The sequence below is a fragment of the Terrapene carolina genome, unplaced genomic scaffold (genome assembly GCF_002925995.2).
Source record: "Terrapene carolina triunguis isolate 2854851 unplaced genomic scaffold, T_m_triunguis-2.0 Scaffold62, whole genome shotgun sequence".
NCBI lineage: Eukaryota > Metazoa > Chordata > Testudines > Emydidae > Terrapene > Terrapene triunguis.
In genome coordinates, this window is record NW_020664413.1 from 49,089,693 (window position 1) to 49,117,184 (window position 27,492).

Genomic DNA, 27,492 nt, shown 5'->3' on the forward strand with positions numbered 1-27,492 from the left:
GCTCGCCAGAAATGGAAAAAATGTGTAATCTAGGTGTCAAGTAGCTTGAGCATAGCTCCAGTTGAAGGACATGATCAGCTTGCACAGCTGTGAAATCTAGCAGTCAGCTTGCTGTGGAGGGGAATGCTAATGTAGCAGTATGTCCTTCTCTTCATGCACGTATGATTCTAACTAATGTTAATAAGAATTATGTGCATGCACCTATATGGAAGAATAGCCTCTTTCAGCACAAGTGAGGGGTTTTTTTTTCTTTACACTCAACCAGTCCTACACTATTCATGTTAGCTTTACAGTCTTTTATTTCCCACTTGCAGGTACAACTGTAGTTGCACTGAAGCTGTTTAAAAATCTTCCAGTAAGAAAACAGTTTTACTCAACAGTTAAAAAATGTAAGGAGGAATTAAAAAAAATCCAAGATCTTTTGATGGCGTATGGCATCATAAAGCCAGAACTACGGATAATCTTTACACATAACAAGGTAAAAGTGACTTCTCTTGTGCCAACTATCTCAAATTTAAAATGAAAGAAAATAAAGACTATGATTTTGTTCAGTTCATCAAGACTTTCATTACTGTGACTGCATTTTGTCATCAGATGTTTGATTTTTAGGAATTTGCTATAATTGCAGGTTGGTTCAGACCCCCCCACACACTTCATTATTACATCTGAATTTATTAGCTTACGATGGTTTGAGTTTTAGATAGGCAGTGCCAATCTTTCAAAGAGGACTCTGCTCCCGCAAAAACCTAATTTGGTGTCTATAGGTTGGACAATGCTATGATTTATTGGGCACTGATAACACGCTTGTTATTGTATGAACAAAGAGGAAGAGCCACACCTCCACCTTTCTTTCTAATGGTCTGATTTGTTGCTAATTGAAGCCAGTGGAAAGGCTCCCACTGGTTTTACTGGGATTGAAACAGGCCATGTAGATAGTGCTACTTGTGTGTACTGTTTTGTCTCTGAGGGCTGAATTATAACAGATCACTGCAGGAGCGACTTGAAATCAGGCCAGGCTGCCACCTGTGTAATTGCATTGACTACAGTACAGTTAAGCCTGATTTACATCAATTTAAGGAAAGCAAAATCAGGCCCAACTATGACTGAGCTAGTGCTCATTTTATGCCCAGACTTGATGGCACAAATTCAAAAGCTACTTGGACCTTAATATTATATGAATAAGTTTTTATTAATCCTGAGAAGTCTAACAGAAATATTAACTACAAATCTGCAGAAATGGTACTTTGGACCTGATTCTCCTCTCAGTTATATTAGTTTAACTCTATTAAACTAACTTTATTGGAACTGCTACTGATTTACACTGGCGTAAGTGAGAGGAAAATTAGGCCCATAAACTTCCATGCTACCACAGAAAGTAAAGAGTGACACCTAATGGCTAAAAAGATTCCACCAAAGCGATTTTTTCCATTTAAAAAAAAAAAATCTCTCTATGGTGGTTGAATAATTTCTTATGTTGCAATCTGAGAGTTAAAGCATTATTTCAATTCACTGCACCATTTATTTCAATTTTTTATTTCTATCAATTAGAATATTTAAAAAAATCTTTCATGTTCACACTGTCACTGGAAATGACAAGTGATCTTACGTATTTGACAATAAAATACTGAATAAATAATAACTAAAAGTTAAGGTACTCCATAAATGCAATTTAGTGTAAATCTTTCATTGCGATCAATGATAGTTCTGCTGTGGATTGCAAAATCTCAAACTTATACCCAGGTAGGGTTGCCTACTTTCTATTTGCAGAAAACCAAACCTTGCCTTGCCCCGCCCCTTCCCTGAGGCTACGCCCTATGTCCAGCCCCTTCTATGAGGCCACGCCCCATCTCACTCCATCCCCCACCCTCCATTGCTTGCACTCCCCCACCCTCATTCACTCGCTCATTTTCACCAGGCTGGAGCAGGGGTTGGGGTGTAGGAAGGGATGAAGACTCCGGCTGGGGGTGCAGGCTCTTGGGTGGGACCGGGGATGAGGCGTTTGGGCTACAGGAGGGGTTGGGGAGTGGGGCCGAGACATTTGGAGTATGGGAGGCGGCTCCGGGCTGGGGCAAGGGATTGGGGTATGGGAGGGAGTATGGGCTCTGGGCTGGGAGTGCGGGCTCTGGAGTGGGGCCAGAAATTAGGGGTTCAGGATACAGGAGCGGGCTCCAGGCTGGGGTTCCTGGCCATTGGGCGCTGTAGAGCTGGCACTCGGGGCGGGGGCAGTGCGTGGAGTCCCCATGGCCGCCCCTGCACCTAGGAGCCAGAGGGACATGCCATCTGCTTCAAGAAGCCATGTGGAGCTGATCAGGCAGCCTGCCTGTCCCGCTGCAGGCGGCCAAACGGATTTTTAACGGCCCGGTCAGCAGTGTTGACCGAAGCCACTAGGGTCCCTTTTCAATGGGGCATTCCAGTTGAAAACCTGGCAACCCTATACCTGGGTCCACAGACCTTAAAGGAAAATTGTATTCAGCCGTCTCTAAAAAACAACTTTGATGACATTGATTTAGAGCAACAATAACTATGCCTAGTTGAAACAATTAAACTGTCCAATTTCTTGGCACTCTAATAGTTGTGAAAAAGAATGAAAAATAAGCTGCAAACACTTACTGAACTCAAGGCTTTAGAATTATGTGCTGAATGACCTCAGGTATTCAGAGTAAAGAGACGTAGCACATTTGTCATTTTAAAACATACCTTGTTTACTGTAAGTTCTTGACCCTCCATTCTTGCTGTGGATCACAATCAGCTTCTTAGTGGGACCTACTCCCCACATGCTCTCTGCTTCAGATTAAAAACTACTTTGGTATGACAAACAATAAAAGTGTTGCTGAAGTTCTAAAGACAGAACATTGAGAGTGATAGAACACATGGAGTATCTTTCTAGGATAGGGCTTCACAGGGGTGCTTTTATCCTCTGTGTCTATTTTAATCCCATTCTGATTTAGTTGCTGATTATTACGTGTCTTGATTCTTTTTCTGCCTTCTCTTTCTTTTCTCCTCAAATTATGCCATGTTTTTCTCCATTGTGTTTTAATACAAAGTCTGTTATCCTCACAGATACCTTGATCAAGAATCTCTTTCTTGTACTCCTCTGTAATTCTGGATACTGAAGCAGAAAATGTCTCTGGACTTTAGTCCTCCTCCTTCCCCTCTACCCCCCAACACGTTAATTGTACTGTTGTCTCTTCTGTTTTTCCTCTCTGCTTCCCTCTGCTAGTGAAATTGCAGCCATCATAGAAAACTGCCCAACACAGAAGCATGTCATGAGGGCACAATAATTTTTTTTTCATTTAATTTTATTCTTTTTAAACAATATTGTGCCTTTATAAAACGTTCTTATTTTTCTCTCTCACTTCTCACATCACTAAAATACCTTCATTTTAAACCTTATTTTAAAGAGATATCAAATAAACATCTTTTCAAACAAACTGCAATATTGTTTAACCAAAAGAAGACTTCTGTCCCTGGGCTGGCTCTTTGGCTGTTGTGATATCTCCAGCACAAAGTTGTCTTTTTGAGTGGGGAGCTGACTATTCCTACTATGTCTTGGCATCTCTCACTTTAAAAAACAAAAAAAATTATTTTAAATACCAGCAGTGCTGAATGCTTTTCCGATCTGGTGACTTATGTGAGATGCGTGGTTCTTGTGAATAATTCCAAAATTGTTTGGTTTCTTTAACAATACTTGAAATGTTGTTCTGCTCTGAAAACTGACTGTAAAAATGGAATGGTGGGTTCCATGTTGTTGCTTATTGTTTTCTACATCAGATGTGCTCAGTTGACAAGTAACAAGTCTTTTTCTTGCTGCCAACCCTGCAAAAGCACCCTGTGTTCTAAGAGTCCAGTTCAGTTCTTTCCATTTGGTGCATCATACCAGTAATGGAGGTTCTGCAGGCCTCATTTAAACCTCTGCAACTCTTTATATTATGTCTTCAAGAGCACTTCTGCATTCGCACTAGCCTGCAGTGGGTTTTGATAGATGTAAATGATTTGAACTTTCTAACCAGTTTTTGCTGATGGACAAGAAAGAACAGAATCCAGTCTTAGCTTTGATGACTCTGTAAAGCTCATGGGATTAAAATGCAGTAATGTCAGTAGGTGCCTCCTATTCTGGCGCATTCCTTCTCCGGTGGTCCGAGAAAGTTCTTGGGCTGCCAGGTGTCTCTCTATGAGGGCAACTAGCTCATCATAGGAGGAGGGATCATTTTGACAGACCCATCCTCGTATGTCCGGTGGTAGCCCTCTCATGTACCTGTCCAAAACTATGATTGCCACAGTTTTCTCCAGGCCATGGGTCTCGGGGCGCAGCCACTTTCGAGTTAGGTGGATCAGGGACCTCGGTGCTTTGCTGTCCCGGTATTTCCACTCGTGGAATCGCTGGGCCCTTATAGCTGTCATCATGCCAGACCTCACCAGGATCTCTGCCTTCAGCTGGGGGTAATCTAGCTGCTTCTGTGTTCATGTCATGGGCCTCCGCACACAGAAAAGGAGCCAGGATGCTGTCCCACTGGTCTTGGGGTCAAGCCTCCCGCAGGACCATTCTCTTGAACGCGAGGAGATACGCCTCTACATCGTCATCCATCGTCATCTTCTGTAAGTAGCTGCTGGCCCGCAGGGGCCGGGTTCCATGGGGGTGGTGCATCAGGGTGATCAGGGCCTTTAGCTGGTTCACAACCTCATGCAGGGTGGCTCGATCCTGGGCCACCTGGCTCATCAGTAATTGATTTGTCTCCTGCTGTATTCACACTGACTCCTGCTGGGTAGCCATCTGAACCCTGGCAGCCTCTTTTTGGGCCGCGGTGGCCTGCACCAGTGCCTTCACTACATCCTCCATTTCTTTTTCTTCTCGTTGGGGGTGATTTACCCTGCCCTGAGATGGTTCGCCACAAAGTCTCACTCAGAGCATCCCACCTCTCCCCCATGTGTGGCAAGGCACCTTCTCGGTCTCACCAGCCTCAGCTGTTTTTAGCCTTGGCGAGGTGGGCCTGGGGTAAAACAGTCCCACTTGGCTGCACAGGGGCAGTCCGCTCCTTCTCTCAGCCAGTCTTTTTTGCTTGTTTTTCTCCCTTATGGCAGGGAATGCAGCCTTCCCTCCTGGTGAGGCTTGTTGTCCTGCTGCTCCTCACCTACTGGCAGCTTGACTCCCCCCCCCCCCCCCCCCCCCCCCCGGGAAGGGTTTAAAAAGGTCTCAGGATGCCCTTAGTTGGAATCAGCTGATCCTAATTGACCTCAGGGAACACTCTCTCAGCTGATCCTAATTGATCTCTGGTAACCCCTTCTCAGCTAAACCTGATTGACCTGTAGTCACCCCTCCTCAGTTCATAGGGAGGAGGGCCTTTTACCCTTCTGGGACTGTTTTCTACCCCACCCTTGCAGCTGTCTGTCCTGAGTTTATCACAACAGGCAGAGGATAGTAGCAAAGTGAGAGGCAGATAGTGCAGTTTGCTGAGAAACGCTAGGATCCTGTCAGTAAAGAATCGGGAATACTCAACATTGGCGTTTTCATGGGTTCCTACATCTCTACCTTACATACTATATAATTTGAATAATAATGTGTGTGATTTTCCTTCAAACCCAGTCTTTTTAGAATACCTGCATTGTTAATATGGATTAAAATGATTCCCTGTCATTATGAAACAAAGAAACTTAGAGGATAAGATTGTTCAGTAGATTGGTAATGGTTCAGGATAGTGGAACTATGGCCAAAAGTGGTAGGGACCAAGATGCCTTCTGGTATAGTGGGTGCTTGGTGCTTATTTCAAATGGAAATCTCAGTCTGTTTCCATGTGAGCAAATTTCTCTGTCGAACTATCAACCATTCTGGCAGTTTTGGGAAAGATACCAACACTGAATTATCTTGGCCTCTCATGAAGAATGAATTATCGTCTCATCTTCAGAGGTAAATTACTCCATAACAGGATTCAAGCACACTATTTGGGGCAATATGGGACAATAAACCAGTATTGCTCTTACTTACATGCTGTATTTGCTTTGAGGATAAAGATAGGACATTATTTTTTAGGGCTGTTCATCTTCACAAGCACTTGATTTTTGTAAAAAATACATAAAAATAAAGAAAAAACCAAGAAACCCAGAGATTTTCCAACACAAGAGGTCACTCATTAGCTATTACTGAGCTGGGAAAACCATAAGCCAACTAAGGTTTGGCACAAACCAAGGGGTATCTCTCATTGTTTTTAAAACTATTAATGTGTTAAAATGGTTTGGGTATGGATTCATTTCCTTTGCTCCATTTTTACTACTGTTAAGATCTGTTTGAAGATACAAACTGCAAATACTTTGATAAATAGATTTAACTTCTTTCTAGTTTCACTCTAGTTTTTATAAGTACTTCAACATTCTTTACTTAAATTCTAACTTGTAATTTCTTTCATCAATTCTACATACTTATCCTTTTACAGCAATAGCACTGTTAAATAGTACCTTATTTGTCTTCTTTCTTCAGAAGCTGAAGAACACCATTATCACAAAGCTGTAGTAATCCACACCAATAGATCTGTCTACCTCATTCTGATCCTACTGTCCTACTGTGTGCTAGAAGTGTACTCTAACATAGTATTTTCCAAAGTATTTTGTGGTAAGCTTGGGATAACAAGATTTCTCATGGAGTACATGGATTTATGACTAAGACCACCTGTTAAATAAATAGGTGGTTATATATAATCATTCAAAGGAGTTGCTAGAATCCTGCATTGTGGGGCTGTGCCAATACCTTGTGCTGCTGTGGAAGAAAACAGACATCAGGAAGGAGCTCAGGTTCCAAAGCAGAAAGTGCTATAGTCTTTTTGGTGGTTTGCATGTTCATTCGCATGTGTGGATAGGTAGCTTGAGACACCTGTGGCTGTCTGTTGGGCACAAAGAGCAGCCAAATCAGCTCTGAGGACTGGGCTCTTTCAGGGGGTTATTTTTGTTGCTTTTTTAAAAGAAGAGACTGAACAGAAAGCAATGGTTGAGAATTTGAGGGAATGCGGGAGAAAGAGAAGTAGAGAAGGTTGACAGTTGGGAATGCAGTCAGGATAGTTTAATATACTGCATAATAGGGACCTTGACAATGAGGGCTAGTCTACATGGTGCATTAGTTCGCATCAAAGAGGGGTAAATTCTGGTTTCCCATCCTTTCCCAGGTAAAAGTGTGGACCCTTCAAACAGTATCACGTTAACCATGCACTAAGGAACTTCTAGTGTGTGCCAGCAGGGCAGGGCCGCGCGGGGGGGGGGGGCAAGTGGGGCAATTTGGCCCGGGCCCCACGAGAGTTTTTCGGGGCCCCTGGAGCAGGGTCCTTCACTCGCTCCGGGGGCCCTGGAAAACTCTCGCGGGGACCGGGCGCCCAGAGCTCCTTCTGCTCCGGGTCTTCGGCAGCAATTCGGCTGCGGGGGGTCCCTCCGCTCCGGGACCCGTGCCGAAGTGACCCGAAGACCCGCGGCGGGGGGTCCTTCCGCCCCGGGACCCGCAGCCGAAGTGCTGGGTCTTCGGCGGCGGGGGCCCCCGCCGCCGAAGACCCCAGGCCCCCGGAATCCTCTGGGTGGCCCTGCAGCAGGGTCCACATAGGCTAGTCAGTGCGCGACACACTGGTGCTCTGTAGAATTTACATCCTTGTGGTGTGGATTAACACACTGTGTAGACAAGCCCTAAGTGGCAAAAGCTGTACAGATGAAGGGGAGTCTTTGGCCAAAGGCTAGGACTGGCTAAAGAATGAAAGGAGAGTGAAAAAACACAACTTTTACCTGGGAAAGGATGTACTGTACCTGTGCAAAGAGCTCATTCATAGGCCAAGTCTTTCACATGTGCAAGTCTGAGGTTATGCATTTAAATCCATTGAGCCCCGTGAAGTTAATAGGGTCTACCAAGTGCTCAGCATCTCTGAAAATCAGGACTCTTATTCAGTTGCCTATCTAAATATTTTATATCTTTTGATCCTTAGGTTTAAAACATTTGGCCATTGTCTTTAGAACATACTGTATTCTGCTCCATTTCTACCACTTGATTTACTAAACAGTGGGTGTCATGCTCCTTCTCACTGAAGTTTCTAGAAATTTGTCTTGCTGTTATGCAGTCCACTTGTTTGACATACCCATTTATTATATAAAAAAAAGAAAATTTAAAATTCTGTATGAAGAATCAAGAACAGCTCTTCATGCTTTTTGGATTAATTTCTAGAAAACTACACTTTGTTTTCTCACTCTCACTGAGTATATTTTATCAATGAATTTCTGAAATAGGAAATGCTTGGTTGCTTTTGTGTCTGCTAAAAATGTTTTGTTTGCATTAACAGTAAATATTGAATCACTTTGCAAATCAACCCTTGAAGTACGATTGCTGTTTTGACAGCTTGGATCAACTAGTGCTCCTTCTTTTTATGAAGGTTTATCCTGCCAAGACATTCTTTGAATACTGATAATGTTGATCCTCTTGCCAGTATGGGTATGTTAGAAAGAGGTATTTTTTCTTCTTTCATCACCGTGTTCCTTGAGAGCATATTGAATAATGAGACAGCCAAATAGAAATAATTGACAAGAGTATTCTGAGAGTTTATTTAAAGTTGACATTACCTGATGGAGAACCAGGCACATTCCAGAGTTAGCTACTCTTGTTTAAACTGTCAGACTTTTCAGTCCGATTTGCCATATTACAGCCACCTGTAAACTCCTGGTATATTTTGCACTATAAAGATGGTTGTCCCCTGGAATTGGAACTTTCTCATTGCCGCAGCAGCTACAACAACTCCAAATCCTTTGCTGTTTAAAATCTGTAGCCACTAGCTACATCACTAGTAAATATGAGCATTTGCATGCACTTTGATCTACTGTTTGTGAAATTCCTTAACATGTGGAAAGGAAGACGATACATAAAATTTCCATGTGGGTCACAATGAATAGTTCCATTCCAGCCATCTAGATCGGTCCACAAATGGTAGAGATGTGTTTTAGGTTGCTAAAGTTACTGTAGAAGTACTGACAATTTCAGATACAGCATCTTGGAATGATTATGAGCTATCATTTCTCACAGGTCCTGCAATGAACCACTGTCCTCCAAAGAGGGGTTGGAGGCAGCACCCAGCACCGCAGTTGCAGCTGCTGCCATGGGACTAGAAGATAATTCAGGGATAAAGGGATTTATGGTTTTAGACCCTGGCAGATCTTGGTAGATCAATGGGTTTCAGGATAATCAGATGGAAACTCCACAAGTCATACCAGCGTGACAGGTAGTTCTAAGATAGGTGGGATGAGATTCCCAATATGATCCTTAAAGATCACAAAACTGCATTGGCATAGTTAGCTGTACCCCATTTCTGACATTGACAGCTCTGCTTCACTCCCTCCGGGGCCCCTCGACTAGCATCAGGGGCATGTCAGGGAAGGGAAAAGGTGTGGTTTGAGTGCACTGCACTGTGGTTTTCTGCTGATGTAAAATCCTATTTACTGCCGTTGTACAGTAGAGAAGATTTATGGTTGCTTTAATTTGAGGCAGGGCTGAATTATCACTTGGCAACCCCTAGGGTTGGGGGAGCTCGAAGCTAGGATATTACCACCTGTGTCATTCTAGACCTGTCCCTCGCAAAGTCCTACATCAAGCACAGATTGTTGCCCCAGTCTCGGGTATGGCCAGAACTTACCAGGCCCTGTGTGAGGAAAACCAGTATGGGGGACAGTTGAGCTCTGTGTCTTTAATATGCAGTATTCAAAAGCTTTTTCCCTAAAAGTTCCAAGCCCAGCCTATTTTGGAGTGTGTCTTTTCTGGAACATGTATGGCGATACATCTTCGTTTGGCTGTGGGCTCTGTGATACTTTGACACAAATATTGATGACCAAATGTTGTCTTAATTTTTTACTGTCCATCCTCATAGTCCCTTCTTTCATTTTTTCTGCACGTAGGAGGTTAGTGCAGTACTGTACGTGAGAATAAGTATATGGACAAAAATTGTGAGTTGATAAGTAAATTTAAATGAATTGAGTGGCACAGTTACATTTTTGCAAAGCAAATATGTCCACTATTTCTGTCATTCTTATTTCTTTGCTCTTTTCTATATAAGTTATTTAAGGCTGATTGTATTTCTCCATTATTACCAAGTGTGTACTTCTGTTCAAAAGAAAACCTTAACTAAAGCTTGATTTCCTAGTCTGAGTCAGAGAGCTAGGATGATACAAGTATTTCAGCCATCTTAAATTGTTTCAAGCTTTATTTTAATTGTTTCAAACTTTGTATTTTTGTAGGGTAAAAAAATAAATATCAAATAACCCAATCAATAGGAAACAAATATCTTGTCATATCTTAAAGCTGTGTATTGGCTATTCCTGTACATGAGTCTTGCTTAAGTTACACAGAATCTTATGTAGTACGTGTTCAACTCTTGGCAGAGGGCTAGATAAAATAATCCTAAATAAGAATACTTTCCCTTGTATGTTAAATGAGTTGAATTGTGTGAAGTTAACTTGGTTAGCACATCCAGAGTCTTTGCCCCCAAAAAAGTTGAGCAATGTGGTAACTGAGAACTGTAAAGCACAAACTTGAACCTTTTAATAAAATGGAATTCAAATTGATATTGAAGCAAAATCCATTGCTCAGGTCAAATTCTCTAAGATTTAACCCCCAAACACACTATATAAATCTAGTGTTATTTTCTGCTGAAGGAAAAAAACTTGCTTGGAGAAGGAAAAAATGATAGTGGAATCCAGTAAGTAATTTTATCTTCGTACAAACTGAAACAGCTCAATATGTTTGTCAGACATTCTACTGGGGTGAAATTCACCCCTGGGCAGATGACCAGCACAAGGCCCATGGACCACTTGAAACTCCCACATCAGTGCACAAAATAGGGCTTAAGTGTTGGACAGGTCTTGTGCTGGCCCCTTTGCCCAGGGATCAATATCATTTATGGTATGAGGAAATTCAGGTTTCACAAATTAAGGATCTGTTGGCTTTTTTTCTCTCCAAAGGTTAAAATTTGCACTTGTCTCGGGGACATGCACCCCACTACAATTTGTATTTCCACATTCAGCTATAAAAAGATCTGTCATAGGTCTAATCGAGTATGGCAGTTCCTATTTCTCCAGTGTCTTGTTACTGACCATGGTCAGTATCAGATACTTCAAGGGATGGTGCAAGAAACCTCTCAGTAGGCAGATGTGGAATAATCTGCCCCTCATGCAAGTGTAGTCCTAAACTGTAGTAGTTAGAGATTGTCTTAAGCCTTGAAGTATTTTTGTCTCCTTTCCAAAACATTTATTAAAGAATATTAACTATTATAACTCTGGGTATTCTTGTTATCCATATCAGTGTCCAATTCCTTTTTGAATCTTGGTGAGTTCTTGGCCTCAGTGACATCATGTGGCAATGAGTTCCACAGTCAAATTATGCTCTGTGTAGAAAAAGTATTTCTTTTTATGAGTTTTGAATTTGCTATTTTCAATTTCATGGAATGTCCCTTATTTCTCGTATCATAAAAATTCATGAATAAAAGTTATGCATGTACCTTCTCTGTACCATTCATTATTTTGTATATTTTCATCATGTCCCTTCTTGTCTCCTTTCTAAAGTGAACAATTCCAACCTTTCAAGTCTCTCTTAATATAAGAATTTTTCAGTACTTCTGATTATTTTGTTGTTTGTCTCATTAGCACACTCTAATTCTGCAATATCTTTTTTGAGATGGGGATGAACCATTATTTATATAATGATACAGTAGAACCCCATTTATCTGGTCTAATTAACAGGGCCAGACCAGATAATCAAAACTCCGGATAAACCAGAGAATGGGACAATGTGATGCTGTAGCACCATCTAACAGAGGCAAGAGAGATCACCTGCTTCTAGCCCCTGGAGTCCTGGTTGTTCGGTAAATGCGGAGAGCTGGTTAAGGGAGGGTTGGATAAATGGGGTTCTATTGTATTATATATTCTGTATTATTCTCCATACCATTCCTTGTGCATCCTCTAATTTTGTTTGCTTTTTAATTGCAGCTGCACACTGAGCAGAGATCTTCATTGAGCAATCCACAGTAATGCTCAGGTCCTTTTCCTCAGTTGATAGGATTAATTTAGATGCTAGTTTGTGGTGATGATGTGAAATTGGAGCATAAGAGTGGTAAATTAGGCCTCTAAACTAGAAGTTTTAAAGAATACAGGGGAATTGTGGTTGAGAATTGGCTCATAACTTAGTAGGTTTGGGTGTTTTGGATATTTAAAATGTAATATTTTCTCAGAAGGGAAAATTAGAATTGTTATCAATGAAGTTCTGTCATAAATCTAGAGCAGCGGTTCTCAAACTTCATTGCACCGCGACCCCCCTTCTGACAACAAAAATTACTACACGACACCAGGAGGGGGGACCGAAGCCTGAGCCCACCTAAGCCCCGTTGCCTGGGGAGGGGAGGGGGGACAAAGCCAAAGCCCAAGGGCTTCAGTCCCAGGCAGAGGGTCTGTAACCTGAGCTCCATAGTCCAGGCCTGAAGCCCTCGGGCTTCGGCTTTGGCCCCAGGCGGTGGGGCTCAGGCTTTGGTTTCCACCCCAGGCCCTAGCAAGTCTAAGGCCTGGTCTACACTAGGCGTTTATGTCGAATTTAGCGCCGTTACATCGAATAAACCCTGCACCCGTCCACACCACGATGCTATTTAGTTCGATATAGAGGTCTCTTAAATTCGACTTCTGTACTCCTCCCCAACGAGGGGAGTAGCACTAAATTCGACATGGCCATATCGAATTAGGCTAGGTGTGGATGGAAATCGACACTAATAGCTCCGGGAGCTATCCCACAGTGCACCACTCTGTTGACGCTCTGGACAGCAGTCCGAGCTCGGATGCTCTGACCAGCCACACAGGAAAAGCCCCGGGAAAATTTGAATTCCCTTTCCTGTCTGGGCAGTTTGAATCTCATTTCCTGTTTGGACATCGTGGCGAGCTCAGCAGCACTGGCAACGATGCAGAGCTCTCCAGCAGAGATGGCCGTGCAATTGCAGACTAGAAAGAGGGCCCCAGCATGGACTGATCGGGAAGTCTTGGATCTCATCGCTGTGTGGGGAGATGAGTCTGTGCTTTCCGAGCTGCGCTCCAAAAGACGGAATGCAAAGATCTATGAGAAGATCTCTAAAGCCATGGCAGAGAGAGGATACAGCCGGGATGCAACGCAGTGCTGCGTGAAAATCAAGGAGCTGAGACAAGGCTACCAGAAGACCAAAGAGGCAAACGGACGCTCCGGAGCCCAGCCCCAGACATCGCGTTTCTACGAGGCACTGCATTCCATCCTTGGTGCGGCCGCCACCACTACCCCACCAGTGACCGTCGACTCTGAGGATGGGATATTGTCCACGGCCGGTTCCTCGGACATCTTAGCGGACGGGGAAGATGAGGAAGGAGATGAGGAGGACGAGGCAGTCGACAGCGCTTGCAACGCTGATTTCCCCGACAGCCAGGATCTCTTCATCACCCTCACAGAGATCCTCTACCACCTGTCCCCAGCCGTTAACCAGGACACAGAATCAGGGGAAGGATCAGCCAGTAAGTGTTTTAAACCTCTAAGCATTTATTTTTAACAGAACAGGAATTTTAACAATACCAACAATGGGTTTCTCATGATTAGTTTGCCCTAGGCGCTTAACGTTTCAGTCCCTGGCAGTGCAACTATTAAAAACAAATCTAACAATGTCCGGTTTTGCATGATTGTTCTGCCCAAGCCGCTCTACTGTTTAGTCCCTGCCACTGCAGCTACAGTAAAATGTGGTCTACATGTCCGGGGATAGAGCAGAAATCCTCCTGGGACATCTCCACGAAGCTCTCCTGGAGGTAATTGGAAAGCCTTTGCATCAGGTTCCTGGGGAGAGCGGCCTTATTGGGTCCTCCGTGGTATGAAACGTTTCCGTGCCAGGAGACCATCAGGTACTCCGGGATCATTGCCCTGCAGAGCATGGCGGCATACGGCCCTGGTCTTTGCAGGCTTTCCCGGAGCATTCTTTCTTTATCTCTGTCTGAGATCCTCATCAGGGTGATGTCGCTCATGGTGACCTGCTTTTAATTAGGTAGGGGAATGTTAGTATTGGGACTGCTTGCCCGTTTCTTTACAGAACTGTAACCGCCGGTTTACAGCCACGCGGTGGAGGCCGGAGAGGGGCGGCATACAGGGTTTTTACCCTGGGACAGCCGCGAAGGGGTGGGACAGGGGCAGAGTTGATGCTGGCCGGATTGCTGGCAGCAGAGACTAGCATTGCTTTCAATGTGAAAGGAGGCCAGCGCTACTATCAAAGTTTTAAGCAGCCACAAGTCTACGGCTTACCATGTCTGCCTGCTACAGAAATTCCGGTGTCCTGCCCCGCTTCTCAAATCGGCAGTGCAAGACCCCAGGCACTGAATGCGAGGGCCGAAAATTCGACCTTGTCCTGAGTGCGCATGTGATAGGTACAGTGCATGGTCTTGTTCACAGAGAAAGACTATGTTCTTTGTTCACAACTACATTTATCTTTCTGAGGAATTCACTCCCTTTTTCCCATTCCCACAGCCACATCTGCGACTGTCTCCCAACCCAGCCTGGCATCACACACCCAGAGGCTAGCGCAGATTAGGCGGAGGAAGAAGAGGACGCGGGAGGACATGTTCTCAGAACTAATGGGCTGCTCCCGAGCCCAGGCAGCACAGCAGACCCAGTGGAGGGAGAACTTGTCCCAAATGCACCAGACACACATGGAACGGGAGGAGAGGTGGCGTCAGGAAGACCAGCAGGCGACTCAAACGCTGCTTGGACTTATGAGGGAGCAAACGGACACGCTCCGGCGCCTTGTTGATGTACTGCAGGAACGGAGGCAGGAGGACAGAGCCCCGCTGCAGTCTATCAGTAACCGCCCTCTCCCGCCACCAAGTCCCATACCCCCCTCACCCAAAGTACAAAGAAGGAGGGGCGGCAGAGTCTGTGAAAACTCTCACTCCACCCCTGCAGACTGCTCAAGCACCAGAAGGCTCTCATTCCCCAAAATTTGAAAAGTCCTTTCCTTCCCGCCTCACCCAAGCCCCCGTCCAAGTTTCACCCCCCAGTTTCATGTGTGGTTGTTAATAAAAAATACGTTTCTGTTCATTACTGTTTCCATCATCTTCTTTAGAGGAGAGTCTGTCTGAAGGGGGGTAGGGGAGTTGGTAATTGGACAGGACAGCAGCAGGGCACACACACAGTGCAGTCACTAGTTACCCTGGTCAGTCTGGGAGGTGGTTTTCATGTTCTGTGGGAGGGTGGGGGGTTGCTCTGTGACTTTGTGGCGGGGGAGGGCAGTTACAGATCTTATGCAGCGGCCCTTATCCTGGATCACAGAGCCACGCTGCAGGGGATCTGTAACCCTCCTCCCCCTGCCACAAAGTCACAGAGCCACCACATACACGCAGTCCCCATCAGGAGGGCTGGCAGGCTCCGTTGAAACAACCAGTCCACCACTGCGGAGCCTGTCATTCCTGCAGTTTAGAAGCGTCATTTGCATCAGTACACTACACCCGCTCCCCACCACAGTCTGCGTCCCAGGTTTAAAACATTCCCGCGAAAACAGTAATAAAGAAAACGGTGTCCATTAACAAAATAGAAGTCATTTTATTTTTAAAGGTGTGTTGGAAGGGGGTGAAGGGGGTATGTAACTGGAGAGGATAGTCAACATTGACTGGGTAAAGAAACGGGGGCAGGTTCAGCTTCTCTGTACACAAACTTAAAAGTCACAGGTTACCCTGCTCACTCAGGAACCTAGCTTTCAGAGCCTCCCAGATGCACAGCGCGTCCCGCTGGGCTCTTCTAATCGCCCGGCTGTCTGGCTGGGCGTAGTCAGAAGCCAGGCTATTTGCCTCAACCTCCCACCCCGCCATAAAGGTCTCCCCCTTGCTCTCTCAGAGATTGTGGAGCACACAGCAAGCTGCTATAACAATGGGGATATTGGTTTCGCTGAGATCACAGCGAGTCAGTAAGCTTCTCCATCTCCCCTTGAGACGGCCAAAAGCACACTCCACCACCATTCTGCACTTGCTCAGCCAGTAGTTGAAGAGTTCTTTTTCAGTGTCCAGGGCGCCAGTATAGGGCTTCATGAGCCAGGGCATTAGCGGGTAGGCTGGGTCCCCGAGGATCACTGTAGGCATCTCCACATCCCCAAGAGTTATTTTGTGGTCCGGGAAGTAAATACCTTCCTGCAGCCGTCTAAACAGACCAGAGTTCCTGAAAACGTGAGCGTCATGAACCTTGCCCGGCCATCCGACGTTGATGTTTGTAAAACGTCCCCGATGGTCCACCAGTGCTTGCAGCACCATTGAAAAGTAGCCCTTTCTGTTAATGTACTGGCTGGCCTGGTGGTCCGGTCCCAGGATAGGGATGTGAGTTCCATCTATAGCCCCACCGCAGTTTGGGAATCCCATCGCGGCGAAGCCATCTATGATGGCCTGCGGGTTTCCCAGGGTCACAACCTTTGAGAGCAGTACCTCAACGATTGCGTTGGCTACTTGCATCACAACAACCCCCACGGTAGATTTGCCCATGCCAAAGTGGTTCGCGACTGACCGGTAGCTGTCTGGCGTTGCAAGCTTCCAGAGAGCTATGGCTACTCGCTTCTGGACAGTCAGGGCTGCTCGCATCCGGGTGTCATTGCGCTTCAGGGCAGGGGACAGCAACTCACAAAGTTCCAGGAAAGTCCCCTTCCGCATGCGAAAGTTTCGCAGCCACTGGGATTCATCCCAGACCTGCAGCACTATGCGGTCCCACCAGTCCGTGCTTGTTTCCCGGGCCCAGAATCGCCGTTCCACAACATCCACATGACCCATTGTCACCGTGATGTCTTCGGCGCGGGGTCCCGTGCTTTCTGACAGGCCTGTGCTACTCTCAGACTTCAGGCCCTCACCGCGGTGCCGTAGCCTCCTCGCCCGATTTATCTGCATCTGCCTCTGGGAAAGGTGGATGATAAGCTGCGAGGCGTTGAGAACGGCCACAACTGCAGCGATGGTCGCAGCGGGCTCCATGCTCGCAGTGCTGTGGCGTCCGCGCTGTCACTGACCAGAAAAGTGCGCGAACTGATTTCCCGCCGGCGCTTTCAGGGAGGGAGGAAGGGCGGTAGTGACGGACGGATGACGACAGTTACCCAAAAGCACCCTCGACACATTTTTTTACCCAGAAGGCATTGGCGGCTCGACCCAGAATTCCAATGGGCAGCGGGGACTGCAGGAACTGTGGGATAGCTGCCCACAGTGCACCGCTTCCAATGTCGACGCTTTCCCCGTTAGTGTGGACTCACAAAGTTGAATTACTGTCCTTAGTGTGGACACACACGTTCAACTTTGCAATATCGATTCCACATATTCGATTTAAGTGAAATCGAACTACTCTCGTAGTGTAGACATACCCTAAGCCAGCCCTGGCGACCCCATTGAAACAGGGTCATGACCCACTTTGGGTTCCCGACCCACAGTTTGAGAACTGCTGATCTAGAGTAATGCTGTAGTGAATCAGGTGAGGCACTTTGAATTCCTATGTGTGTAGTTACAGCTGACTGTGCTTTTAGTCTTCAAAATTTTCCAGTTTACTATTTCATTATTAACTGTTTTTGTTTAACGGTGTCGTTTTAACACTGTGCAGGACTCAGGAGCCCCAAAACAGCTTACATCACAGGGTGGGGGCTGCTTCTCCAGTGCCTTGCACTTTGTAGTTAAAGTGTATTTTATATGACTATTGATTTGATCCAAAGCCCATTGAAATCAATAGGAGTCTTTCCATTGATTTCAGTGGGCTTTGGATTAGACCCAAATGAGGTGCAACAAATGGAGAATCAGGCCCTTTGATTTGGAATTTTTCCTCCGAGGAGCAAGTCTTCTGCAGTTGTGTTTGAAGGTTTGTAATCTTCATACCTGCAATCCTCAAAGAAGCACATGAAATCTATAACAATCTTAAATCTTAAAGTATATGAATGTGCAGGAATCTAAAATGGTGGCTACCTCATGGTGGGTGCAGTTAGGACACTGCAGACTTTGTTTTGGACAACCTATTTATTTTTTAATTGAAAAGGACTTTGAGTTTTATGAAAGGTGCTGGATTGACAACATTGCAAACTGCATACCCGCAGAGCCTATATGCTGGTGGTGTAGGCTTCCCAACTGCCCTGCCAATGTGCCTGAGCCCTAACCTGGAGGGTGATTTAGTCTTTATGTCCATTCACTCTACAGCCTCTTTGCTGCGGAAGCCAAACAGGGTGCTAATTATGGTATGTTTTTTTTTTGTGATGTGAGCACCTGTCTACTAGGAACTGTGCAGAGACCATCAACTCATTTTACATCAGCCGCCGAACAGCTGTCAGATGGTAACAACCTTTGGTCACTACCAACCTGGACTGAATTCGAACTGGTGACCTAGAGGTGAAATGCTCTGTATCCTATTACTAATTCCTTGAGCCATCCAGTTTCCCATCCATCACACTTTTCAAGTGACAGCACAGTATATATGAGAAATCTCGTAACAATGACTGGTTCAAGTGTACAGTATGTACTGCAATACCTAATACATGTCTTCAGCTCTTGCAGGCATTCAGACTGCTTTACTTTGTATACACAGGGGAGGGATTAGGAGAGGAAGCCATGAGGAAATTATTTATAATAATTTCTTGGAGGTGTGCCTTTTTATAATCTTGCCACTGTGTTTTGTTACAGTGATATCCTGTGTTGCTTTTGTTGACTAATAATAAATACTAAAAAGAAAAGGCTTTTAAATGCTTTTAAAAATGGGATTCAGTTCTCAGTCTCCCACTGCAATTTGTGTAATCTCACTGATTCAAACTATCTACTTCTCCTGCCCCAAAAATATAAATAAAAATCTTGTGTTGACAAAGCCCCAGAGGAGTTTTTATTTGATCAACCCCTCTGCAGAAACAACGTGGACCTATGAACTTTTCCCTACAGTTTAAGAATCCATATACATTACTGTTTTAATGCTAAAACATTACCACCACCACCCCCGGTGAGATTTGACATCTGGACACTGCGAGTTTTACTTGCAGAATTGCCTCCTTATTCTGTCATGCATGGGAGCAGAGTTTCTCTATCCCTTCCCTATGGATCTGGCAGAGTGAGTTGGTCAGAGAACTTGCAGCTCCCTCTAAAGTCTGTGTGGATTTTGGGGGCTTTGTTGGAGGCTAGGGCTATCCACAGGGAGGCCCTGTGACCCTGCAGTGCCTTCCAGTTCCTCTTGATGCCTTCCAGTTCTTTAGCAAGCATGACTCTTAGACATCATGCTGCCAAGAGCTTCTCCACCACCTGCTTCTCTGAAATGTCTCCCTCCTTGGGAGGGTTTGCTCACATCGCTGAGGGAAAACCTGAGTGAGTAAGTTAGTGCTGACAGAGTCAACATTAATTTACTCAGGAAATCCGTTGGGTTTCTGGGGTGTGGGGGAGATAATGCTGTGGAAAATTACTATCCCCCAAACTTGCCTGTAGCCCACCCCTTCCTTTCTGCAGTGTCTGATATCTACTGAGGCATATGTTTGTGTTGGGGGCCAGGGGGAGATGTATGTGGAGAAGGAGCAGCTAATGCCATGAAGGTGGCACACTTCCATTCCACATCTTTTTGGGTCCCTTCCACCTATAGAATGGATAGGACAATTGACCCTTAATCCTTAGGGAATCCTTAAAATATTTGAGGGTTGGGGGGGAGGTTCCCCCACCCTTTAAGTTACTATTAAAAACTTGTGACCAGTTTCAGTGGTAGCCATGTTAGTCTGTATCAGCAAAAAAACCGAGGAGTTCTTTTGGCACCTTAGAGACTAACAAATTTATTTGGGCATAAGCTTTCGTGGACTAGAACCCACTTCATCAGATGTCTGAAGTAAAAGATACAGGAGCAGGTATAAATACATGAAAGGATGTGGGTTGCTTTAACAAGTGTTAAGTCAGTCTAACGAGATAAATCAATTAACAGCAGGATACCAAGGGAGGAGAAATAACTTTTGAAGCGGTAAGAGAGTGGCCCATTACAGACAGTTGACAAGAGGGTGTGAGTAACAGTAGGGAGAAATTAGTATTGGGGAAATTAAGTTTAGGTTTTGTAATGACAAAGTGGTTGGGTCATTACAAAACCTAAACTTAATTTCCCCAATACTAATTTCAAGGCAGATTATTAAACATATAAATACACTAATGCTGACAAGAACAGGGAGACAGTCCAACATGCATGTGTATGCCTGCTAAGCAGAAGAAAGTTTGGTAATGTAAGTTTAATTTAGATTCCCTTAGGTTTACTTTGACAAGACTCTCAACTATAGTTTCTTCCCCATAAAAATGTATTAATGATTATTGATTCACCATAAGGAGAAGGTGGTGTAATTGTTCCTTTACCTTCCCTACAGCTCCAGCCACTTCTCCTGCCAGTTTATTTTCATTTTCCATACCTCCTAGTAGACAGGCTATAATAGTTATCTTTAAGTGGTTAGTAGTGACTTTCAGTAATGCTTGCTGTAGGCTGTCGCCAGCTTGTCACTTTTCTGTTTTAATAAACCAGCTAATCTGGAGTTTTATAGGAAAATTTGGGAAATTTGCAGTTTGTCTATACACACATCCTGTAAAACCCCCACAAAAGCCGGCAGCCTCTTTCCACTTTTCAAAAAAAGATTTATGGCCTGATTCAAGAAACACTTAAGCATGCACTTAAATCCATTCTTATTCAGGACCACATGTAATATGCATTAGCTATCGTGTTATAAAATGCCAGTTGAGACAAGGCACTCTAGTTTTTACCGCATTATGTTTCCCTCACCTAGCTACTTTATGGTAAAGATTACAGACTTGTCTCCACTATGATTTTAGAGCATGATAGCTAGCATGTGTTAGTTATCACCTGGTAAATGCGCACCTTTTTTTTGGCAATGAAGACAAAACCTTTATGGATGTAGTGCCTTTCAGCTAAGGATCTCAATGTGCTTTACAATGTCAGGGAAGATTAATTACTCCAATTTGTCAGCTAGGTAAACTGTGGTTCAGGCAGGTTAAATGACTCACTGAAAGTTACAGTGTGCATCAGTGACAGAGTCAGAAATAGAATCCAGTTCCCTTGACCTCCAGTTCTCTGTTTTGACTATTAGATTTAGATTTCTCTTGTGTTGGTAAACAAGCACAATTATGCTGGTAAAAGTATTAACATGGCTGCTGGTCAGAGTATTAAAAAACAAGGCTGGTTGAGGAGCGGGGTCTGGCCCTATGACCTTCCTTATTGTCTTTGGAAAGGATGACTCTGAAGAGCTCTTGTTCTTCAGGAGCATAAAAGCATTGTTCCCAGCTCCTGCTGTGGGATGCAAATGAGGGACTCTTCCCCCACTTATTATGCACCTGCTCAAAAGACCAAGAATAATCTTGGCCTATATATATGTGCTCTAAAATTTAGCAACAGAGATGTATGGTCTGAATGACGTGTGTGTGTGTGTGTGTGTGTATATTTATAGAAAGTGTATATACAGTATACACAAACTCTGATTGTGTCAATACACTAATCTATGCCTGTGAAATAGATATTTATATGTGTTATGGTTTTTTATGCCTTCTAATTCATGCAGTGCCCCTCAATGAAATGGGGCGGGAGCCAGGATATATTTGGTCAGCTCCAACAAAACCTAAGATGGTCTGTATGTAATAATATATCTTTAATTAGGGTGTTTTTGCAGTGTCATCATACTGACTAGAGTCAGATTCTTACTTGGCTCATCACAGACACCAGGCTTATGTGACCTAGAAAATATAAGGGGGTGTGTGTATATATATTTTTAGCACAATTTCAGGTTGTAAACCAAGGTTATAAAAATCAACTGTTGCAAGAAACTCACTGGGAAGTACTGACACTTTCAAAAATAAATAAATATAAGTAGCATTTCTTCTTAACAGTTTTGATTCTTCTTCTTTTTCAAAACCTGTTGGTGAAGTCAATGAATTTATAATGTATTCTTTAGATTACCAGTTATTTTTAAAGTATCATGCCGTGTTGTTTCATAGTGTGCAGCCAGTTCTGAAAATGAATCTAAACCAATCTGTTGTGTGGTTACCCGATATGCACGTTTAACTAGTTGTCTGACCTCTGCAATGTAAGAACTTTGAGCTAACGTGTTCTAGTAACTAGATTCAGGAGTTTTGCCTACAGCTTTTAATCCTGATATTTAAGAAATAATTGATCAGTAAAAATGTGCCCCCAAATTATTAGCAATTTCCTCTTTTACAGAGTTTGCATTTAGTACGTTCTTATGTTCCATAGCTTTCTTAAGGCAGTTTATTAAAATGAACTTTTTTCAGCCATTCAGCAGGTTAGGCAGTGTAATGACATCCTTGCATTAATCAACAGCTAGGATTTATATCTGTACCTGTGGCATCACGTTAATACAAGCTAAAATAAACAGTGTGATGTTTATATTAGTTGTGTCACAAGCATCTTTCTCAGTTTCGTCACACGCATTTGAAATATAATATCTAGTAAAGATAAATCGTTTGGCACTTTTGATCACTTAAAATGTAGCTATAACTCAAAATAGAAGCAGTAACAAATGTTTTTTTAAAGAGGAACTCTAAAGGGAAAATTCTTTCCTCACTGCTTTGAGGATGTTTATGGGGCAGGGAGTAGAAAGAGGTACAGGGAGGAAGAATTTCCTTCCCCCACTACTCACTCTATGAAGCATCAGCAATACCACTTCAGAGCTGCTGCTAAATCCTCAAGGCAGCAGTTGCCCCTCTGTCTACTGTGCTCACCATTCAGCAGCACAGTGGGAACCTCAGTGGAGCTCCTATGGAACTCCTAGAAATGTGGCTCTTCTCATCCTGCTGTCCACCACCAGTGAACCAGAACCACTAAATTCCGGGCTTTTCAAGCTTGCAGTGGAAGGAGAAGGTGATGGTCACAGTGGCCCTATAACTATATTCTTATACTCTAAGTGAGTTAGACTCAAGTAGCAAGTCCAGCAGTACAAACAGTGCTCAATGTGTTTGATGTGTAATTAGAAGAAATAAAGATTGGGGAGCAATTGTAGTCTCCTATATCTGCAGTCCTGCAGCCTGAACATTCCACCTGTTGTGCAGAAAGCGAGTATCATTTTTATAGGAACTCAATGTTCTTCAATGGAATGCACCCTGCAACGCAAGGAAATAACTTGGAGGACAGGTGGGATTTTAAGGCTTTGTATTGTATTTCTTGAGGTTGTAGGTATATTTTTTGCTCAGTTATCATATTTGTAAATCACATCCGGTACTTGAATACTATGAACTCACTTTGTATTTCTTGGATTCCTTGCACATATTAGGACACTTTAAATTCAGCATTGTAATGCAAACGAATTTCAGGTTAAATCTAACATTTTTTATCTTAATTTATCCTGTTGTGCTTAGGTGCTGAAGCCCTTGGGGAATGTTGCACACTAAAATACACTTAGATGCAGCTATTTGATTCCTATAGTCAACATGAAGCACTGGTTAAAGTCTATGTATACTTATAAAGATTTTTAGTGCTCACTAGGAGAGGGGATTTAGTCAGACCATTCCCATTAATTTCAACGTGAGTTGTGTGGCTAAATCCTCTAGTTTACTTTGAAAACCTCAACTAAGGTATTTCAATAATATCTGTAACAGATATTTGCTGAGAGACTGTAATGGTTGAGGGAACTCAAGCTATTGTAGTTTGTCAAGTCATTCATCTGTGGATTTGTTTACACAAACACTTAGTTTGTGGCAAGCTGGGATGTAAATCTACCCCACCGGTTTTTCGCCCCCCCCCCTCATTATGGCAGGGGACAAGGTGGGGGGGAGCCCCCCGGCGGCCCCCCCCCCCCCCCCCCCCCCCCCCAATCCCCCCCCCCCCCCCCCCCCGCCTCTACCGCCGCTGTCGAACCACCTGCTACCTCCCCCGCTGGGGTGCTGGCAGCGGTGGGCAACGGGGTGACCTCCGCTGCTGCCATGTCCCTCGCCCCCTCTGATTCTGGGGGAGCCCATCCAGCCGGCGGAAAAGGCCAGGGCAAAAAGAAGGGTAAGGGCCCTGCCAAAAAGACTAGCTTGCTGCATGCTAAGTGTCTGTATAGATCCTGCTGCTGTGCACTAAAAGTTCTCTAGTGTGCTTTGATCTCTCCCACTTCGAAACAGGAGTAGATTAAAACACACTAGGGAACTGTGCCATAGCATGGTCCACATGGCTAGTGTATGGTGGGCTAATGTGGGGTAGATTTACACCCCAGGTTGCCTAAAACTAAATTCATGTAGACATACCTGTATCTTAAACTCCTGTATACCTGAATATGTGTCTGAACAATATAGATGGTAACAGGAGCAGCAGTCCTCAGCATTTTTCATGTTAAATCTCATAGGTATCTAGGAGCAGTTAAAAAAAATAAATAAATAAAAGCACTTAATACATACCACCCATTTTTTCTTCTAACTTGCCCTAAAAGAGGGGATTAACTAAAATGCAAGGTTGTATGTTAACATTGGCACAAAATGACAAAAGCTAAGAGGTTCAAAGCTAAGTCTGTACTTCTGTCTTGGACCTTGTCTTCTCTGGGATCTGAAATCCAGTGTAACTTGTCTATCTAGGGGCTTGCACCAACATAGCAAGGTGTATAATTAATAGTATAGCCTTTTTTTATTGTTCTCAATTGTATAGCACTTTACAAAGGTGTGAGTAAGCAAGCATAGTTTCCTTCTTTACACAAATAAAGAAGCTAAGGCAGAAAGAGTGATAGTTAGACACTGAGTCTAGGAACAGAAATCTAACCTAATGATTCCCAGGCCAGTGATTTATACTTTGGCCATGGTACTATGAGCATCACAACTCCTATATTATGATGCCAGCCAGTATGAAGAATATGCAAGATGCATTTTTAGGACCCCCCAATCTGATACAGTTACAGTCATACAAACCCACTGACTACATGAATGTATGTGAGGGCGGAGTGGATCCATAATATATTCTTTTGCTGATTACTTTTCAACAATTGCACAAATTTCAATTCTTGCAGAAATCCTTGTAAGTTAAAGTTACATCCAGGATCAATATATATGTGGGAACAGAATCCTTCATTTTCTTGTTCGTTATTTAAACTAGGAGTAAGATTTTATGAGATGATATATCATAAAGTACTGTCACGTGTATGTTCATACTAAAGCTATGAATGCAAGAGGATCAAAGTATAGAACGTTACATGTCCTGTATAAGTGTGCAGTTGTGTATATATGTTTTCAGTCATGAAATGTTGCAGATGACTTGAGTTCAACAAACTTAAATATAATGTCAAAAATTTGACTCTGTGCCATTTTGTTTCAGGCAGTTATTTGGCAAAAGACCAGGGTGTCAGATCACAAAATGTCCTTTATGTCAGTTCTGGGAACTGCCGTTATGGGCAGCATGGTACCTTTTCAACATCGCTGTGAAGATCCTGAGGTAAATTTTTAAATGTTCTTCTCCCAGCCCCCATGAAAAACCCACCAACAAAGAACAAACCCAGCATTTAAAAAGAAAAGGCTTCTAAAATTGATTTAATTCCTTTACTGCTCAGTCCCTAAAATTAATTGGTTTGATGATTGAAAGTGCTCTCCAAGAATCATCAAATCAAGACTCATGTGGCAGTGATCAAATGGCAGCAAAAATAGTTGTGACAAATGCAGAATTACTGATTACTGTGTACTCTCTAGTGTAGGATACATAGCCTATTTGCAGGTGGGTGGCCTGTTTAGTTATCTATACTTTCATATCATCATCATCACCATGGCATCTCATGATCTTACAATACAAAACATCCTCTACATTTGTAAAAGGGCAGTTAGAGGTAGCTGTACAAAAACAACAACAATTATTTTTAAAGGAAGATGTGCAAAATTTCCCCTAAATCTAAATTTAAAGGAGTTAACGGGTACGATTTTCAGAAGAGCTCTGCATTGATCTTACTGTGCTCATATTGACGTTAATGGGAGCTTTGCAATTGCTGCTTCCTTTGCAGGAGATACCTTACTAATATTTTCAGAGGTATATTTTAACTCAGAAATCCTCTATTTAGTTTTAGATATCACTTAAAGGAGTGACTCGCTCCTCTGTTGTCTAGTAATTGTTAATTTTGTTCTTTATCTTGCAGCTATAAAGGCTGACTAGACTAGCATAAAGAGTATTGAAGCATAATCTATCTAGTAAAATGGTTGTTTAGCATGTCCATAAGTATATTGTTTTATTAGTTTGTTCATTCAGATGTCATGCTTAAACTGAGCTTATGCGAACCCTCATATACACTGAAGTAGGAAAATGAAACTGCTTTAGATTTTGAGCTCTCCTCTAACAGCTGGCATAGGAACAGGACTACAAAGAAACCACTCTGACTGGCAAACGCAATATATGTTGTATGTGGTGGGCATTCAGCATTTATGTGGGAGGAATCTGAAGCAATAAGTAGGGAATGGAATGGAATGAAGGGGAAAGTGGAAGTTATGTGAGTTCACCTAAGCAGACAAATCCTCAAACCACTAGCTGGTAGATTAGTGACGTATTGCATATGCCTTGGTTAGAAGTTGGAGGAGCAAGAGAGCCCAAGCTCAGGCTTCCTAGAAGTTGGGAAATGCCAGAATTAAGGTTGCCTGTGCAACCTTAATTCAGTTCCCTTGTGCGTGTGCATTTTAATATAGGCTTTAATTACATGATCACATGCTGACTTTTCCACAAGACTGCTGCCTCATTCAGTGCACAGAATGGATGATGCTCATTTAAGGAACAGCTATTCAATATTTTGTTTTCTCCTTATTGTTCAGTGGGTGGCCCTATGCCTTTTATATTTTACGCTATTCAAACCCTGGTCTAAAGGCTGATTTGTTAATTTCCTCATTGGCTTTCTATGATGCTCATTGCTATACTATTTGAGTGCTTCAGGAATATTTATTTTTGCAACACCCCATGAGGTGTGGGGATATTACTATTCCCATTTTGCAGATGGGGAACTGAGGCATAGAGACATTAAGGTCAAAAGTATCCACTAATTTTGGGTGCCCAATTTGAAATACTCAGGATCTGATTTTCCAGAATATTTAGCATTACATAGTACATTATGTGTTCAAAGCACAGCTTCCATTGCATCTATGAATCATAGAACTGGAAGGGACCTAGAGAGGTCATCTAGTCCAGTCCTCTGCACTCAAGGCAGGACTAAGTATTATCTAGACCAGGGGTCTCAAACTCAAATGACCATGAGGGCCACATGAGGACTAGTACATGGGCCCGAGGGCCGCATTACTGACACCTCTCCGCCCCCCGCCGCCCTCGGCCCTGCCCCCACTCCACCCCTTCCATTTGGCCCCGCCCCTGCCCCGCCTCTTCCCACCCCTTCCCCGCCCCCATTCCAACCCCTTCCCCGAAATCCCCACCCCAACTCTGCCCCCTCCCTGCCCCCAGGGGGTGCAGGAGGGGTGTGGGGTGTGGTGGGGGCTCAGGGCAGGGAGTTGGGGTGTGGGGTGCAGGAGGGGTGAGGGGTACAGCAAGGGGTCAGGGTGCAG

At 43.8% G+C, this 27,492-nt stretch overlaps 1 protein-coding gene across 1 annotated transcript in view; it reads left to right on the top strand.

Moving 5' to 3' along the window:
* The window catches only part of PMS1 (PMS1 homolog 1, mismatch repair system component), a 90,665-nt gene that overhangs the window by 25,659 nt on the left and 37,514 nt on the right, over positions 1 to 27,492 (top strand). Inside the window, exons 5-6 of the mRNA XM_026647634.2 lie at positions 315 to 478; positions 25,286 to 25,402. Coding sequence (XP_026503419.1) covers positions 315 to 478; positions 25,286 to 25,402 — 281 coding nt within the window. The remainder of the gene's footprint in view (positions 1 to 314; positions 479 to 25,285; positions 25,403 to 27,492) is intronic.